Here is a 19,286-nt window from a genome sequence, read left to right as displayed (position 1 = left end):
TTTCCCTGTCACCATAACATACCCCTCTTATCTCTCAATCACCCTCTTCCTCTCTCTCTCTCTCTCTCTCTTCAAAATGGTCACTGCTGATAATAACTCTAGTAGTACTACAGTTCAACATGTAACCAAGAAATCTTCGGATGAGTTGCTGAGGAAATTTGCAGAAGAAATGAGTGATGATGATGCTAATGAGGCTAAGAAATTGGAGCTGGCAAGGGTGTTAAAAAGGAGAAAAAGGAGGAAGACAAGAAGGGATCTCGAAAGCGGTAATTTATGCGAAAGTCCATCACATTATAAGTCGAGTTCCAGCTTAGTGGAGAGGAGGTCACTTCTTCCTCCGGTGACAAGGAAATCTGTATTGCTGAGGCAACTTGGGATCGGAAGGTTACAGCTCAAAGCAAGGGATACCAAGAGCAAGTCACTCTTGGCTTCCATTGAAAAGGTGAGACGTTCTCCTGCTATTCTCCAGTCATTCATCATTAGAGCAATATCTCATCAACTATTAATAGCGTTCTCGAAAATTTAATTATTTTTTAAAAAAAAAATTTCGAGACATGTAAATTTTAATTCGTGTTGTTAGCTCGAATCTGAATCCACATGTTTTTTTTTGCTAATCAAAACTTCTTACAATGCAGACATGGCGCAGGACTGTAGAAGGAGCCTCAAAAGTACTCTTGGAGAAGCATTACAATCGACACAGGCGTTTGATTAACGATATAATCTAGCTCGTGGTATATTTAAATAACAGTTATTTAAATATGATCTTAAAAAAAAAAAAGATAAACAGAGAGAAAAGGAGGTTTAATTTTTGTTAATACAAACATCAAATTTACACATTTCTTTTTTACTCATATTAATTTTCAAGCTTTGAGCTAAATTCCAAGTCGATCAATCTTGCTTGTATATTTTTTCCTCTGGTTGTCTTCGCTACAGAAACTACTGTGAGAATGTAATAATAAGTAGGCGAGATAATCAAGAAATCTTCCTACATCTTATATCTTTCTTGCCAATTGCATCAGTTACGGTCTGCATAGCACTTCAAACCGTGTTCTTTGAAATATAAAGTTAAAATAATTTTTTAAAATTAAAAAAATATTATTTTAATATATTTTTAAATAAAAAATATTTTAAATCATAATATATAATTTAAAATATATACTCCATCACCCTAAAAAACAACACAGAACTACATCACATTACATACTCTAACATCCTCCAAAAAACACAGAACAACACATGATCAGTGACTGCCACTAGGTTTTGGGGGATATATTTTCATGTACGATGACACTATCTTCTTTTTATTATTATTATTTGATGAGATGGGTATAGAATACATGTACAAGGAGTCCAACGAGTATATATTTGGAAACGCGGTGCAAATCATGTACTTAAAAAAATTATTTTTTTTATTAAAATTTAATATGATTTGTATATTTTTAATTGTTTTGATATGCTGATGTCAAAAATAATTTTTAAAAAATAAAAAAAAATCATTAACATATATTTCGACACAAAAAATTATTTAAAAAGCAACCGCTATCACACTGTCAAATACCCTTAAAGTGCATCCAAATAACATATGTTATTAATCAATACATCAGCAAATCTTATACGTTATCAAATCAAATTGATGGGCCATGAAAAGATCAGAAGATGCTAATTACACGATCTCAGCAATAATAAGTTCATGTCTCTTTTTCACCACTTCTTACTTGATCCAGTGGTTAGTTCTTTGCTCCATTCACCCAAGTCATATATAACTCCTCACCTAAGGCAAAGTGCATCGACGAATCGCTGGTAGCTAGGCTAGATATCACCTAAGTCTAAGGCAAGAACATCGACAAATCGCTGGTAGCTAGCCTAGATTAGACCTATAAAAGGGCTAGAGCCTACTTTTCTATTTTGAAAGTCGTCACCACACCACACCTAGGAGTATATTTTCAAGCAAAAAACAAAACCCTTTTTCATCTGATAATGTACAGTGAAGAAATCAACCATATCTTTTATTGCAATGATATTGTTGGCAACTCTTAGTTAGAAATGGATTGGAGGAGATTTGCAGGTAAGAAACCAAAATACAATGACAGTCATGTGATCCAAAAGAGCCCAATGTCACATGTCTCAAGTGTTTGCCCTAACCTTTAGATTATGGAAAAGAACTTGCCTCTACAACACTTGCTTATCTTCCTCCCCTCTATTAATACGAACAGCAAAGTTGTAATTGCCATTCCACCTACTCAATCACACACGTCTTATATCAAGCCATTTCATTGGATTGGATGGTCAAGATTGCCTTGGCCATGTTGTGCTTATCACCCCCTCCCTTCTTCTCCACTTCCCAGGACCCTTTTTCTTATTTGATTCTGTGAAATGCAGAGGCCGCCATGAGAGCCAAGAGAGACTTGGATTTTTACCATCTTGAACTGAAGAGAATATGTTACTTATTAACTAGCATAGAGCATCCTCACTCCCATCATCTAAATTGCTTGTTTGGTCCATAGCTTGCAAATGATTAAGGATCACAATGATGTATTAGGTGCTAAAACCTTACCAAAACTAGTTTAATACTAATGATTTGCTATAATGGTTAGGGTTTGAGTAAAGTGTTTGCATCTTTATAACCACTCTAATGATCACTTGTAGATTTTTGCTAGTGAATTTTATTGCCATAGATTTATAACATTTTTGCTTTTGTGGATTATTGTAATAAATAGACAATCTAGATTATCTTTTTAGATTTAAATGGTGTTTCATTAAAATTTAATGTTTTTTTTTAAATTAATTTTTTTATATTTTTGAATTATTCTAATATGATAGTATTAAAAATAATTTTTAAAAATAAAAAAAATATATTAATATATTTCTAAAAATTAAAAATCCATCATATTCCCGTACAATTCAACCAAATTGATAAGTTTTCACTACTCGACAGGCTGAAATCTTATCAAAGGTCGAAATCTTATAAAAGGTGATTTCCCTTATTAAAGGGACTTGCCGAAATGAATACAGTATCTTTCATTTCATACAAGGAGGCTACAGCACTAAGTGAGCCCATACAATTTTTCTCATACAAGGTTCATCACTCCCCAGCAATCTGTAAGCAAAGTATAGCCTTTAGATGTTTACAATTTTAGTTCAAGTTTTGAAGAAGAAGACCAAAGGTAAGTGGACTTCTGCTCTCTTGTCTCTTTTAATAATAATAATAATTATTAAAAACAGAGAAGTAGTAGAAGAAGAGAGAAAAAAACAAACAAAAAAAACAAACCCATTGTCAACTTTCCCCTCTGCAACTCTCTCTTTTTCGTCTTAACTGTCCAAAGTCCAGATCTTTCTCCAGTCTCTCTCTCTCTCTCTCAGCCAAAGTCTGCAAATTTTTTCACTCTTCACTCTCACTCCCAGTCTCCCCAACATGAGCCATCAATCTTTTATTGTTTCTTGTTCTTGAATTATTAAAATCTCACAGTTCTCTTTACATTGCCTTGCTTTGACCCCTTTCTTTCGAGGTTTCTGTCTCGAAGCTCGAATCTTTATTGACCCAAATCTTGAAAACTCTCAATCTATACAATATCAAGGCCAAACGGTTTATTTTTTTTTATTAAAAAAAGTGGGTTTTGTTTTGTTTCTCAACAGGAAATGAGGGATGTTGTCGTGGCTAACAAGAATAGCAATGGCTTGTTGGAGACCGGGGAGGCAATATGCACGTATGAGCAAGGATGACATTTTAAATGATGATGATGATTCTACTACTGGCGACTCTCTTCTATGGTCTAGAGACCTTGAGAAACACTCTTTTGGAGAGTTCTCTTTTGCTGTGGTTCAAGCCAATGAGGTTATTGAAGATCATAGTCAAGTAGAGAGTGGTCGTGATGCTACTTTTATTGGTGTTTATGATGGTCATGGTGGACCTGATGCGTCTCGGTTCATATCTGACCATTTGTTCTTAAATCTCATGAGTGAGTTTTTTTTTCTTCTTTTTTTGTGAATTTTCAGGTTTGTTCATGTGCTTGGTTGTTGAGTTGAATTGACTTTTGTTGTATGATTAGTAGTTTTACGTGTGATGCTAATGTGATGTGAATTGATTTTATATGCTTTAGAACAAGTTTGGATTTTGTATGTTAGTTTTATTGGCTTTTTGGTGGAATTGATTGTAAGTATGGGGTTTGACTAGGTGAATCTGTTTACTTTTGTAGCTGGTGCTAATTTGAAGGAATTTGGACATCTCTTTGATACAATCTGATTGGATTCTCTATGAATTTAATTATTGTTTTCTTGTGAGTCGAATTGATTTCTTTTGAGTGATTGTTGCCGATGTCAACTACTTCTAGTGTTGCTGTTTTTACATTAGTTTGTGTGGTTAAGTTTAGTATTGTAAGGCAAACTCTTGAAGATCTATGGTAACTGGTAAGAGTGGTTTTCATTATGATGGTTATGTGGATTGATGCTTCTTCAGCCTGCTCTGTAGTTTTGTGCATGTCTGTTTCTCTGTTTGCTTGATTTGCTAGATGATAGTTGATTACCAAAATTGAATATAGTCCATTGTGTGGTAGCTCGTCACCCATTATTTGTTTTTGGGAAAATAACTACGGAAAAGGAAGTAAATAATGCTTTCAGTGTAGAAACTCTTACGACATGTATTCTATTTAATGCTTTTCCAGACAACATTCTCTATGTGATGAACCATAAGCAATTATTGCTTTGTAGGGCATGCCAGAGAAAGAGGAACCATCTCTGAAGAAATCCTTAGAAGTGCCGTCTCTTCAACTGAGGATGGGTTTCTTACTCTTGTCCGTAGGTCATGTGGAATAAAACCATTGATTGCAGCAGTTGGATCTTGTTGCTTGGTTGGAGTCATCTGGAGAGGGACATTATTTGTTGCTAATCTCGGTGATTCTCGAGCTGTAATTGGCTCTTTAGGTAGATCGAATAAGATAGTTGCCGAGCAGTTGACCAGGGATCATAATGCTAGTATGGAAGAGGTTAGACAAGAACTAAAATCCTTGCATCCAGATGATTCACATATTGTTGTTATGAAGCATGGAGTGTGGCGAATCAAAGGCATTATTCAGGTTTGCTTCTATTCTTATGATATTAACTGCCTTCTCACTTTGAAATTATGATGCATATTCACTGTCTCTTCAATTCATTTTCTCTTAAAGTTGTACTTCAATCTGGAAAATGCCCTGCTTCCTTCAGCAAGTGGATACAAATTTTGGTGTTTATAATTTTTCATTGTCTAGCTGAGGGTTTCACATTTTTTTACATAATGCAGAATAACATATGCTAGAAAAAAAGTCACCATATTTTAATTACCTAGGATTGCATTCATGAACAATTCTGATTCATGATTGCTTAACTAATGCTTCTGAAAAAGTTTGGAAAATGATATAGAGATACTGGCACAAATAGAAGTTTGGAATTCTCATCTTTATCAAAATCCCTCCCTCCCTCTCACTTCCTTTTTCAGTTTTCCAGCAATTCATTTATCTGGGATATTCAGATTCATACACGTGCAGCATTTTTTTTAAGATACTGGGCTATATGGTTATTCCAAATGGATTGAATAGGAAAATTTCATAAGGCTCTGCAGGATATGGTTTATCTAGTAGATTTCTATGCCTCGCTGTCTTTTCAGTGTTAAATGTCCTTAACCTGTGTTGCATATGGAAAACTAATTCTAGAAGATTATGAGTCTTTATGTGCAATATGTCTAGTCACTTGTTACAGTTATGATTTTTTATTTTCTACATTTACCTAGTTCACGACACTTCAAAGAGGAAAATTACCTGGTTAGCTGATGTTTACCAGTGGAGGTTTGCTGCCTGGAAGCATCCTCATAATGAGACAATCTGAATCTGAATATGGTAGCCCCTTTTTCTGGAATTCCCCCTTCCGGGGAGCTGTAGAATAAAAGAGCAGTATCAGATTTTCTTTTACCATTTCACCATCATCTAAATGAAACTCAACCTTTCAGAGTATATGTTGCATGTGTACGTATACCTTACGTGCTATGCTCATTCTGCAAGCTACTTAAGATAAGGGACCTTTTTTCCAAGATTCAAATTTATGAAGTTAATATCTTTTTTAGTTTCCTGTTTGTTTTTCTGTTTACCCCATGCATATCAGTCAATTTTCCCCAGTGTTAATTAGTTATATTTCCATATGGTTTCTCTTGTTGAATTGCCTAGGTATCTAGATCTATAGGTGATGCATACTTGAAGCGGCCTGAGTTTTCTCTTGATCCTTCTTTTCCACGATTTCACCTCCCTGAACCCATTCGTCGGCCTGTGCTAACATCCGAACCATCCATATACTCAAGGGTTTTACGGCCCAATGATAAATTTGTCATATTTGCATCCGATGGGCTGTGGGAACACCTAACAAACCAGGAGGCAGTGGAGATTGTGTACAATAATCCACGAGCTGTATGTATTCTCTTACTGCACCCAGTTTCTTTTTGGCCTTTTACTTCAAGACCCTGATATTTTGCTCCTATTTTTCTTTAAATGCTAGGGAATTGCAAGGAGACTAGTAAGAGCAGCTCTAAATATGGCAGCTAGGAAGAGGGTGATGAGGTATGATGATCTTAAGAAGGTTGATAGAGGGGTCAGGCGTTTTTTTCATGATGATATAACAGTAGTTGTGATCTTTATAGACCATGAGTTGCTAGGAAATAGTACACCTGTGCCAGAGATGTCAGTGCGAGGGTTTATCGACACTGTTGGACCATCAAACTTTAACTTTCTTCAAGGAGTTGACGCTCATGCCCGGTCCATCAACTAAACGAGCATCTGGGCACTTGAAATGGGCAGTCTAGTAGCCTAGTCAAAGGAGCAAACTTGGCAAGTTTCTGCTGTCAGTTCCCTTTTTTTTCTTTTTTTTTTTGCAACATCTTATATCTTATAGTGCTGGTACCTCCCCCTTCTCTTTTCCAAGTTTTTGTGGGCCGTCGAGCCTGATTTCCTTCACTCTGATACTGTGCTCCATGTTGAAATTCTTACGAGGGAAGTTACAGATTTTTGGGTTTGACATGTGGGCTCTGTATACACCTGAAGTTTGTACTATTCACACGCCATAAATCAATAAAAAAGTGTGTTCGTCTGGTAAATTTCTTTGCTTCTATTGATGTAGAAGTATGGCAACCTAATGGAGCAAAATGATTGGATTCGTATTGTTTCAAACCAATAGTAATGAATGATTATACAGCATGATCCGCGGACATAATTAAGAATGAAGTTAACAATTCTCGAAGCCTACCTTTGTACCATTCAACTAACAGTAACATTTAAGCTTCAAAACATTTCCATGCAAATTGAGTTCTGCCCATAATTCACTCGTGCTGCAATGGCTCCATCTGGTATGGTTGTGTGGTTTTCGAGTCACTCCATGTACTGACAAGAAGCCAAGTGCCACTGAATATTTTTCTACAGGAATAGCTTTCATTTCAATTGCACAGGTAGATAAATCTTGCTAGCATCGCACTCTTGTTGAGCCTTATATTGAGAGATGCTACAGAAACGCCAGTTCTCCATGCACCACTTTTGATGGGTCTATCGCCATTACCATATGATCAACAAGCTGCTATATTCGAAGTTCCAGCAATTGATTTTTTTATGAAAAACGCAGAAACACTTCATAGTGACCAACAACAGCTGAGGACATTCGCTTTCTCAGAATAACAATTCCTTCTCCTCCTACCCTTGAGAAGACTTCAACATGTCATCAATAAAAACCCTGCTTGTTTTGTGTGTATTCACTCGAGCATTTGTTGGTACATTGACCAGAAAGTGAATAACAAAACAAACAAAAATTCTCATCCACCAAAGGTAATCATGCAATGATGCAGAGAGAACATTTGGGTTGCAAGTACACATGTATATGAATATCAATACTTGGTTTTATTTCATAAAAATTTCTTAGAGAAACAATAAAGTAATGAATCCGAAATTAACCCAAACCAAATCAGTTAGATTCCACAACTCTTCTACAAATCAAATAACAAAGTACAAAATCAAATCTTGAAGTTTCCACTCGACCTCATTTTTTTTTGTCCAGACTTTGACAGAGCAAAACACAAGATGAAAGAGCAAACTAGGTAACGAAATGCAGAAGATAATTTTGCAACCACTTGATTAGAAGCCTTTTGTACTACAAAGTGTATAAAGTATGTGTTTGACCAATAGCCTCTTGCTTTGCATGATTAGAAGCACTTCCTGTGGACAATTGATGGACCGGACTCATCATACTCTGCCTTTGCAATCCACATCTGCACTCAAAAGAAAGCAAGTTTCTCCAACCATATTAGAAAAGCAGAGTCCAAAAGTGTCGTCCCTGATCATGAATTCAGATATAACTTCTAACTACTTAATGTCCATCTGAAGCTTCACTATTATTCTAGTAACTCCCAATCATTGCAATTAAAATTTCATATTGTTAAGCATTTAACATATAATGATGCTAAACAATACAACACAGGCATAACAATGAAGACATCAAAATGTGCAGAATCAGGTTTAAAGTCCGCTTCTGTTTACTGCCCAAATATATAAGAAATAGACACTGTACCTGCTGGAAGGTGCTGAGGGATGCCAAAATGGAGCCTCCTATCCAGACACTGTACTTCCTTTCTGGTGGTGCAACCACCTTAATCTTCATGCTACTGGGAGCCAATGCTGTAATTTCCTTGCTCATCCTATCAGCAATGCCTGGGAACATAGTAGAGCCACCACTGAGAACAATATTGCCATAGAGATCCTTCCTAATATCGACATCACACTTCATGATAGAATTGTATGTTGTTTCATGTATGCCAGCAGCTTCCATCCCTATCATGGATGGTTGGAAGAGGACCTCTGGACAACGGAATCTTTCAGCTCCAATGGTGATAACCTGCCCATCTGGAAGTTCATAGCTCTTCTCAACAGATGAGCTGGTCTTTGCTGTCTCCAGCTCTTGCTCATAATCAAGAGCAATGTAGGCTAGTTTCTCCTTCATGTCCCTTACAATTTCACGCTCTGCAGTGGTGGTGAAGGAGTAGCCACGTTCAGTCAAGATTTTCATTAGGGCATCAGTGAGATCACGGCCTGCCAGGTCAAGACGCAGAATGGCATGTGGGAGGGCATAGCCTTCATAGATGGGAACTGTGTGACTCACACCATCTCCAGAGTCCAGAACAATACCTAGCCAAAACACATTGATAGTGAAAAATATCAATTTATATCATTTATCTATATAATTAAGCGGTCCAGATGTAAATCACCAAGCTGGATAAACTATATGCTTGTTGAAGAAACTTCTTTGGTTTTCGTTGTTAAAGGAACTTCTTTGGTTTTCATGATCATGATCCCAGCAGATATCATATAAAATTTCCAAAACGAACTGTGGTTGTGACAAAGGGTGAAATACGTTGTGCCAACTTACAAGTTAGAAGTATTGAGGGCTTGACCAGTTCCAACACATTTCATTTTTCTTCATGATCTAGATGTGTTTCTTTCCCAAATATTTTGTTTATCAATCAATTAGTACAACTCCATTTTATTTTGAAAACTTGCAATGCAATAAGCCAATAACAACGTTTTAACATGCATGGATTTGAACAAAAAGCAGATACATGATGGATTGTATCACTTACCAGTTGTACGACCACTGGCATAAAGGGAAAGGACAGCCTGGATAGCAACGTACATTGCGGGAGTGTTGAAGGTCTCAAACATGATCTGGGTCATTTTCTCACGATTGGCTTTGGGGTTAAGAGGAGCTTCTGTAAGGAGAACCGGATGCTCTTCAGGAGCCACACGGAGCTCATTGTAGAAGGTGTGATGCCAAATCTTCTCCATATCATCCCAATTGCTAACAATACCATGCTCAATTGGGTATTTCAAAGTCAAAATACCTCTCTTTGATTGTGCCTCATCCCCAACATACGCATCCTTTTGACCCATACCAACCATCACACCGGTGTGGCGTGGGCGACCCACAATGCTAGGAAAAACAGCCCTTGGTGCATCATCTCCGGCAAACCCAGCCTAAAAAATTTCCAGCCCAAATCAGCAAACACTACCAATATCGCTTTAAGAATCGAATCTTTAAACTCCAAAATAGATCACAAATGAATCTAGCTTAATACCTTGACCATTCCGGTACCATTGTCGCAAACAAGAGGCTGAATATCTTCACTTTCTGCCATTTGCTCTCACCTGCCACATTAAAAATGCCAACTTTACATTAAAATGCTATAAAAATAGGGAATCACAACAATCTAATGTACTATTTTGACAAAAACAAATCCAAAAATAAAGCGAATTAAGAATATCCCATTTCCTTTTTACAAGCAACAATCAAAATCTGAATATTCATTCTGATAAAATCACATCAAAGATCAAGACCTTAGCAATGCTGAATTACAAAACTGAATTAGCCCACATTTAAAGATAAAGTCTTTTAATTGTTTGAATCGATAATGCTGGATTCTAAGCTAACCCCAGATTAACAAAGAAAATAATGAAACTCAAATGAGATACCGTTTAGAAATCTGGATTCGATCTCTGTGTGGGCGTCTGTTCAAGGTACCCGCCCTCTGGTTTTAAAAAAGGGGAAGATGTGAAATGAAATTTCAGCCTCAAATGAAATTCAGCTTAAATGAACCTCAAATTCTCTTTGAAATGATCTTGGCCGTTGGTTCTCGGTATCTGATCTACGGACCCCATGACTCGTCACGCTCATTGTGTAAACAGCTGGCTCACTTTCAGTTGTTCTGTTCGTATGGACAGATTTGCTCTTGGGATTTGTTGTAAACTTGTAATGCCTCCTCTAACCTTGGATCATAAAACAAGGGCATTTCGGGTATTGTAGCCTTTAATTGTGGGTTTTTGTTTAATTTTTTTGACCACTCTCTCAAATCTCAATTTGACCGTTTCATTGCTTATCTCATTTTGGTGTCTAATTTTCTTCTCTTTTCACGGGTAGTTCGTTGATATTGAGGGTTTTTTTAAATAAAAATATTATGTTACAAAGCCTAAAACTCAATCATATATGAATATTATTTATTTAACTTACATATTTCAAGAAATATAATTTTTAAATATTTATTCCATATCATGATTTCATAAAAAAAATATTCTAGAAAATCATAAAATATCTTATTTTAACAAAAACTCAATTATTCTATTACTCGAGATCCATCATATAAATTATATAAAAATTAATAATATAATTTTTTTATTAAAATTTGAAATTTTAAGCTGAAATTCTACGTTTTTTTCTCATCCTCAAACCATTAGATTATCTTTGTTAATGTTTGCCTCTTTTTTTATTTTATTACAAGTAGTAAATTGAGTTTAGAATCCCTGAAAATTCCCTCTCAATTGAAATACGTAAGTTTTTAAAATTACATTTTGAACGGCATTTCTAAAAATATTAATTTTTTAAAAAATTATTATTTATATTTTTATTATTTTAATATGTTAATATTAAAAATAATTTTAAAAATAAAAAATATTATTTAAATATACTTCTATAAATAATATTTTAAAAAAGTAATTATTATTGGACTCTCATTACTGTATCACGAAGCAAGTTAGTCTCTGTTAAAGGACTAAAAAAACCCTAAAAAAGAAAAAAACATTAATTGCCAACTCAGCATTCCGTTTCCAACTGTCTGGACTCTGGAGATCATGTCGGTCTGTGTTTTCAGGTGGTGTCATGGCCATCATCACCTGTCTGTTACACCCTCGATTGTCGCCTTCAATGCAACGGAGTCGTCATTGACTAGAGGAATCAGTCAAGGATCTGACGGTTGACATTGTATCATGCTAAATGAAGCGTATGACGTGCTATGCATAACAAACACAACGTGGGACGGATTATTTGTGGCTGGTCACTTTTGGATTAATCGTCCGCTAATTGTGGTTCTATTTTCCTTTTTAATGTAAAAGGCGAGCTTTAACCATCGTAAGCCACTAACGGATGTCTTAAAATAGTTGCCAAGAATGATTAAAAACATTTAATTAGTCTCTACAATTCTGTGTTTGTAATTCATGGTGTTCTAAAATTTAATAAACTTAGGGATAAGATTTTTTTGGTGTTTAGATAATATATAATCATGTTTTCATGTCAATACCACATTCTCCGGAGTTTAAAAAGTTGATGATTGGTGATAAAAAAACCTAACACTTGTAAAAAAAATAAAATTGATGGGGTTTAAAGACTCTAAGATGATAAAATCGGTAACTTTTAAGTAAAAAATTACAATAAACAAGATAATAAACTTTAAATTACAAGAACAATAGTGTTTTTTTTCTTGTTTTTTTTATGATAAATGCTCTAAGATTTAAAAGAATTAATGTCTAAAGAATAGAAATTGTGAATCCTTTACCTGAGAGTTTAGGGAGGTATTTATTGCCTCTAAACCTTATCGATTTTGTCGGAATAGAGAGGTTAGAGAGTCATTTTCTTCTGATAGCATTAACGAGGGATGCATATCATTTTACACAACATGAATGAGAAACCAATATTCCTTACACAATATTAATAGTGATGGAAATATAGTCCTTTAAAGACTTTTATACATGGGTGTAGGGAGATAAATATTCTTAACATTAAATTTTTATGTTAAAAGTTATAAGAATAAACAAACAAACCCTTATGGCCCAACATAAAGTCTATAATAATCTCAAAACCTTTATCCTTTCACGTTTAGCATACTGCCAAGCCCAAAGATGATGGGTTTGACAGATCGTAAGACTCATGTCCAATTAGGCTCAGCGGGCAGCCAAGTCCAAGGGTGCTATCATGCCTAGCCCACGGGCGGTGGGTTTGGTAGCTTGCTAGACTTATGCTCACCTGAACTCAGTATTTAGCTGATCTCAATGATGTTAGATCTAGCAACTCACCAGATCTATACTCATTTGGGCTCAGCACGTAACTCAACCGAGAGATGTTGGGTCTAACAGCTGGCTAGACTCATACCTGTTTGGGATCAACATATTGTTAAACCTAAGAATGTTGGGTATGACAGCTCGCTAGACTCATACCCGTTTGAAATCAACATATTGCTAAACTTAAGAATGTTGGATTTGACAACTTATCAGACTCATGTCTTTTTGGACTCAACACGTAGTTGAACCCAAGAATGTTGGGTCTGACAGCTTACTAGACTCATGTCCACTTGAGCTCAGCACGTAGCTAAACTCAAGAATACTGGTTCTGAGAGCTTGCCAGACCCAAGAATTTCAACTATTTTGGTTCAATAGCAACCTTTTCTCTCTACGTCGGAATCCATTGAGCCTCTCTATTCTTTCACAAGAAAGGATTGAAAAATGAGAGAAATGAATTTTGATACAAAAATTATTTTTTTTGACAATTAAAAGGATAAACTGAAAAAAATAAAGGATCAAAAGAAATTTTTATATGAAATTCAAAGTCAGTCTATTTTATCTACTCTTTTCAGTTTGATCTTTTATTTTTCATTTCAACTTTTTTTTTCCAAAATATACAATTTAATACTAATTTGAATTAAAAAACTAAATTATGCAAAAACGAAGCTAGGAGAGAGAGCACAATGCATCTTTATGGTAATAGTAATATCACCACTCGGCTTAGTTTTTTTTTTTTTTTTAATAGAACAAACAAGCATCATTAAACGAGGAAGTGAGATCTGATGATTTGGATGCTTTGTACATGTGTATAATCGCCCTTTTCCAATCGATCTCATTATTGCAAGTATTTGGCCCCGCCATGAAAAATTACATCATCTTCTATTTCGAGCATGGTCACCTGTGATCCAGCTATACGTGCAGGAAGATAGAACTTTTTCTTCAAAGTTGACGACAGCAAACCTCCTTTTTTTCGCACATGGATTTTAAGAAATTGAGTGCTTTCATGTACCTTCTCCCATGGCATGTTTGCATTTACAGTTTTACTTGTGTACCTTCAAATCTAGTTTATGTGATTTATGGGAATGATTGAAAAGCAGTGTAAATCATGTTTTTAAAAAATTTAATTTTTTTTAAAATTATTTTTATTTTTATGTTTTAAATCGTTTTAATGTATTGATCTTAAAAATAATTTTTAAAAAATAAAAAATATATCATTTTAATGCATTTCAACACAAAATTATTTTTAAAAAGCAACCGTAACCACACTTCTAAATAGGCTCACGAGAAACCAATCTCATAACCTCACGACCCGCTCTACTCTACCTAGCCTTGCAACAATTTTTTTTTTAGAAATTTTAGAATGTATTAACGATTATTTTTCAAAGTGTTTTTTACTTGAAAATATATTAAATATATTTTTTAATTTTTTAAAATTATTTTTTATATCAGCACATCAAAATGATCTGAAAATATATGTAAAAATTATTTTTAAACCAAAAAAAAAAATTTACACCACTCCCGTTGAATGTTTAAAAGTATTCACTTTAGGGAGAACGATATGATTTTTTGGGTTTAATTTTCGAGATTTTAATAAATATTTTCCATTCTTTAGCAAATGCAGAATTGTTAACTTTTATTGTATGATCCTTCTCCATTTACCTATTTACCATCCGAAAAAACCCTTAAAATCGTACCACCCTGCAATTCATAAATCCTGGGTTGTTTAGAATAAGTAGATTAGTAATTACAATCGTTTAGTTTATTATGCAATTATATATATTAATACAAAATCTTAGCATATATATCGTAAGCTTACATTAGAGTTTAAAAGAAAATCCTAGTATATATGTTGGAAATTTATTTAATTGGCACAATTTAAATAAATTATGGGTGAATGAGAAATTAATTTTTAAAAACTCTTGTATTTTTTATTAAAAAATTACTGAGTTTTTTATATTTAATTCTTGATTTATGGTGGCTAACCAAAAGTTTATCATAATAAAAATTGATTCTTATTAATTCTTCAAACTTGATTAATTTTTAAAATTCACTTAGAAAATAGAGGGGGTGAATAAAGAGTTTTTAACTTAAATTTTTCAGATTTTTTAATACTTTTTCTCACCTTATTTTTGGTATTTTAATCATCTTTTATGGTTTGGTCTTTTCTTTCAAATCTAGAGTTTAAATTCATACTTTATTGAGAGATATTTAAGTTCTTTTATTTTGGTTCAAAAACCTTGTTTAGAAGTGTATTTAAACTAAGATCGTAGTGTTGGAATCTTAAAAGACATATTGCAAACCATAATTTTAAAACTCGGCCCGACGAGTTAACTCGAGATTGAAACTGGGCCGAGTTTGAGAAAAAATAGGGGAAGGTAAAAATCCGAGGTGACCTAGTCAAAAATCGGGGTTGCAACTTGTTAACTATTTTTTTTTTAACAAAAATAACATCATTTTATTTTATAAAAATAATTGGGGGTTGACTCGGTCAAAACTTATGACCTGAGCCAAATTTAAAAACTATGTTGCAAACATTCTAGTTGCACAAGTGAAGAGCAATAAATATTTACGGACAAATGATTCATCCTTTACAACAACAAAATTTTTATTTTTTAAAAGTGCTTCAACAAGTATGTACTCTTTTTTATTTTAATTTAAGCATTATTATTTCTATTATTAGTGTACATGCAAGGACTTTAATATATATATATATATATATATATATTCTATTATTTTTTTTATTATATTTATATTGAGAATATGTTTGTTTTGAATTTTATTTTGCATGTTTATAAATTCAAAATTGTATGCATTAGAAGATTACCTTGAACAATTTTTATTGTTTTGCATGCTCTTATTATGATAAATTAAACATGCTTGCTCACTAGTGTAATATAATACAACATATTTTGAAAACAATCGTAAGGTTTTATTTTTTATATTAAACTTTTTTTAGTTTATCTTATGAGAAAAAAAATGATAATAATAATAATATAAATTAATTGTGAAAGAACTTTTTAGCATCTTTAAATTTAAAGTTATAATTCAACTTTATGTAATTTGCTATATTCTCAGATATAGATTTAATTTTAATTATATATGCTTTAATCTATAACCTTTTTGGTTTATTATGATTTTTTTTATTTTTTTTAAAGGTTTCTATAAATCTTTGTTTTAAAGTTATAGTTTATCTTTTAAAATTGTTTTTTATGCAATTTGGATGTTTTGATGCATGTCATATATTTTATTGATTTATATTTTTCAATAAGTGAGTTATTATTTTTCAAAAAGTGATTTATATTTTCAATAGTTTATGTTATCTTACTTATATGATCATGCCTTTTGCTTGACATGCTTAAATATTTTATAATAATATGATGCATGTTAAAAAGATCTTAAGCTTTTAATGTGTTGATTTTATCTTGCATAGTTTAAATATTTTTATTTATTAAGTTACTATATTACAAGTTTTATTTTTTACACTACTTTTTTTATTGTGGAGCCAAAATATTTATTAATAAATATTAGTGGCTATTTTTTTATAATTAATATCGTATTTTTAACTAAAGAATTGGTTTTTCCAACCAATATTGCTTCGACAAGTACTGTTTTGATAGTGAGGATTCCACCATCATCTTTTACGGTACATAGTGAAAAACCTGAAAAGTTCAATGAATTGAACTTTAAATGGTGATAGCATAAATGTTGATTTATGTGCTCACTTTAAACTTGGTTAAGTTCTTGTAGGAAAAAAAATGTTAAAGTTGTTAAATAATGAATTTGATTTTATTATTATGATAGATTTGGACATATGGAATCATAGTGGTTTTGTGCGTAAAAAATATATTTTGAATAGAATAAAAAATACAAAATATGATGTGTGTATTTCAATCAAGAGTGCAAAGACACTTTGAAATTTTAGACAAAAATATTCAAGGTTGAAGTTGTCATTATGAAAATGTTTATAATCAATAAATTTCTAAATCTAAAAATGACATCAAAGTTATCTGGTCAGATTTGTTCATATATATATATAATTATTAATGTATATGTTACTATTCATATTTAAAAAAAGTTAATGTGATGAACAAATATGATTTAAAAAGTTTTGTATAAGAAGATTGAGTTTTTAACATGATCATTTGTTACCCCTTCCATCTTTCATAAGAACTTCTTTAATGAAATTATTATTCATATGATACTATTTTCGTATATAGTTTAGTTCGTAAGTGAAATGATGATAATTAAACAAATCACATAGAATAAAATATGGTTCAATAAAGCAACTCAATAAAGAAAATGATTGTTAAAGCCAATATTAATAAGGTTGATTACCTCACTAATAAAATTTTGAAATGAACATATTTGTTGTTTTCAAAGTCAACCTGGCTAAACAATTCTCAACAATATATTGGATGTTGTTGATATTAGAAAGAAATTAGTGTTTGACTTATTGTTGAGAAAAAAATAGTTTTAAGATGATTTTCTTTAAAGTGGTAAATTTATACTCTCTAAGAGTGGTGTATTTGTAGGAAAGAGGTATCTCCGTGATGAGCTCTTTAAAATGAATGTAATGATCAATATATCCAATGATGAAAACAATAATAATATTGTCTTTTCTTTTTATTTGCTTGAGTTTCGTGAAGTGTGGCATCAAAGTAAGGTTATGTGAATTATAATTTTATGGAAAGATTAATAAACTATGAATTATTACCAAATATGATTTTTGAGGAAAATCATAAGTGTGAAATTTATATAAAATTAAAATTTACAAAACCTTATTTTCAAACAATTAAAAAAAAATAGTGAACCTCTAAACTTAATTCACTAAGATATTGGTGATTCAAAATTTATGCAAACTTAAGGTGGAAAAAAAATGTTATATTATTTTTTTAGATGATTTCACAAGGTATTATTACTCTTATCTACTTAAAAGTAATGATGAAGCTCTCGGAATGTTTAGACATTACAAGAATAAAGTTCAAAATCAATTTAAAAAGAAAATAAATGTAATAAGAAGTGATAAATATGAAGAATACAAAGCACCATTTGGTGAATTCTGTTTTCAAAATATTATTATTAACCAAATTACTCCTCCTTATTCACCATAATAAAATGATATTGTAGAATATAAGAACCGAACATTAAAAGAAATGATGAATATCATGTTGATAAGTTCAGAGGCACATTAGAACTTGTAAAGGGATGCAATTCTAATTATCAATTACATACTTAACAAAATACTTAATAAAAAGTTTGAAAAGACATTATATAAATTGTAGAAAAGTAGAAGACCTTTCTATAAATACCTCAAAATATAAGATTATCTTATGAAGATAGCAATACTTGATCATAAAAAAAATAATGATGAAATCTTAAATTGTGGATTATGCATTTATTAGATATGAATACAATAGTAGTGCATAATGACTTTTTGTAAACAAATCAAGTATTGAGGATATTTATCCTAATACTATTATAGAATTAAAAAATGCTATATTTTTTGAAGATATGTTTCCACAGAAGAAAGCACAAGAAAATCATTCACTTAAAGGTTATGGCTCAAGTAATTATCACCAATAAAAAAATAATGAGGTTTATATTAGAAGGAGCAAAAAGGAAAAAATAATCAAAAGATTTGGTTTTGATTTTTTAACATAGTTGTTAGAAAATAAATCTCGAATCTACTTCAAAAAAATGTCCTGTCTAAAAGCTTTCTATCGGAAGAAGACAATTAATAGTTAAATTAAATCCATTATGAATAATCATATATGAAAACTAGTGGAAGGAAGCACGAGAAAATCATTCACTTAAAAGAACTATTGAGGTTATAGTTCAAGTAATTATCACCGATCAAAAAATGATGAAGTTGATATTAGAAGGAGCGAAAGGAAAAAAACAACTAAAATATTTGGTTCTGAATTTTTAACATACTTGTTAGAAAATAATTCTCGAACCTACTCTAAAATATTGTCCTATCTAGAACCTTTTTATTGGAAAAAGGTAGTTAATAGTGAAATTAAATCTATTATGCATAATCATACATGAAAACTAGTGAATCTTCTTCCCGGAAGTAAACTATTAGGCCATAAGTAGATAGTTAAAAAAGAAGAAGATGAAAGCTGATGGCACTATTGACAAATATAAAACTAGAATTGTTATTAAAGGTTTTAGACAACAAGAAGATGAGTTATATTTTAACATATATTCACTTGTGTTAAGAATAACTTTCTTACAAATATTAATAGCTACTAAAATAAATAAATAAATTACAATGGATGTAGTTATTGTGGCTGTAGGCAGCAAATAATAATAATAAAAAAAGTGAAATGAAAACCTAACATAGCATTTCTTATAGACCATTCATTCTTTTTAATTGAATTTATAGGTAGGTAGATAACTCTAATTTGA

At 32.2% G+C, this 19,286-nt stretch overlaps 3 protein-coding genes across 4 annotated transcripts; 2 read left to right on the top strand and 1 right to left on the bottom strand.

Annotated features, from left to right (window-relative positions):
• Window positions 1–13: 13 nt before the first annotated feature.
• Window positions 14–995, top strand: LOC133690161 (uncharacterized). The gene is made up of 2 exons (XM_062110376.1): window positions 14–442; window positions 636–995. Exons 1-2 carry the CDS (start codon window positions 77–79, stop codon window positions 723–725), a joined length of 456 nt encoding a protein of 151 aa, XP_061966360.1. The 5' UTR covers window positions 14–76; the 3' UTR covers window positions 726–995.
• A 1,914-nt stretch (window positions 996–2,909) lies between these two features.
• Window positions 2,910–7,108, top strand: LOC133689276 (probable protein phosphatase 2C 68). 2 transcript variants are annotated; one of them, XM_062109081.1, is made up of 5 exons: window positions 2,910–3,164; window positions 3,634–3,956; window positions 4,705–5,069; window positions 6,189–6,425; window positions 6,514–7,108. In XM_062109081.1, exons 2-5 carry the CDS (start codon window positions 3,644–3,646, stop codon window positions 6,781–6,783), a joined length of 1,185 nt encoding a protein of 394 aa, XP_061965065.1. In that variant the 5' UTR covers window positions 2,910–3,164; window positions 3,634–3,643; the 3' UTR covers window positions 6,784–7,108. The 2 variants fall into 2 exon arrangements, with proteins under 2 accessions (XP_061965065.1, XP_061965066.1); XM_062109082.1 differs by lacking the exon at window positions 2,910–3,164 and having other exon boundaries at window positions 3,194–3,956.
• Window positions 7,109–7,875: 767 nt separating this feature from the next.
• On the bottom strand, window positions 7,876–10,616 carry LOC133689277 (actin). The gene is made up of 5 exons (XM_062109083.1): window positions 10,521–10,616; window positions 10,127–10,196; window positions 9,632–10,025; window positions 8,566–9,179; window positions 7,876–8,266 (listed from the first exon to the last, which is right to left on the bottom strand). The coding sequence occupies exons 2-5, from the start codon at window positions 10,184–10,186 to the stop codon at window positions 8,201–8,203; spliced, it is 1,134 nt and encodes a 377-aa protein (XP_061965067.1). The 5' UTR covers window positions 10,187–10,196; window positions 10,521–10,616; the 3' UTR covers window positions 7,876–8,200.
• Window positions 10,617–19,286: the final 8,670 nt, after the last annotated feature.

The sequence above is a fragment of the Populus nigra genome, chromosome 3, assembly GCF_951802175.1.
Source record: "Populus nigra chromosome 3, ddPopNigr1.1, whole genome shotgun sequence".
In the NCBI taxonomy this organism is placed as follows: domain Eukaryota; kingdom Viridiplantae; phylum Streptophyta; class Magnoliopsida; order Malpighiales; family Salicaceae; genus Populus; species Populus nigra.
The sequence above is the reverse complement of the archived record's forward strand: the minus strand, read 5'-3'. Positions and strand labels throughout refer to the sequence as shown.

Excerpts from the sequence above, each read along its gene's own strand:
- LOC133690161 (XM_062110376.1), top strand. The coding sequence starts at position 77 with ATGGTCACTGCTGATAATAACTCTAGTAGTACTACAGTTCAACATGTA. Across the intron at positions 443-635 it reads TCTTGGCTTCCATTGAAAAG|ACATGGCGCAGGACTGTAGA; the intron begins GTGAGACGTTCT and ends CTTACAATGCAG.
- LOC133689276 (XM_062109081.1), top strand. The coding sequence starts at position 3,644 with ATGTTGTCGTGGCTAACAAGAATAGCAATGGCTTGTTGGAGACCGGGG. Across the intron at positions 3,957-4,704 it reads TTTGTTCTTAAATCTCATGA|GGCATGCCAGAGAAAGAGGA; the intron begins GTGAGTTTTTTT and ends ATTGCTTTGTAG. Across the intron at positions 5,070-6,188 it reads GAATCAAAGGCATTATTCAG|GTATCTAGATCTATAGGTGA; the intron begins GTTTGCTTCTAT and ends TGAATTGCCTAG.
- LOC133689277 (XM_062109083.1), bottom strand. The coding sequence starts at position 10,186 with ATGGCAGAAAGTGAAGATATTCAGCCTCTTGTTTGCGACAATGGTACC. Across the intron at positions 10,026-10,126 it reads ATGGTACCGGAATGGTCAAG|GCTGGGTTTGCCGGAGATGA; the intron begins GTATTAAGCTAG and ends GAAATTTTTTAG. Across the intron at positions 8,267-8,565 it reads CCCTCAGCACCTTCCAGCAG|ATGTGGATTGCAAAGGCAGA; the intron begins GTACAGTGTCTA and ends TTTTGAGTGCAG.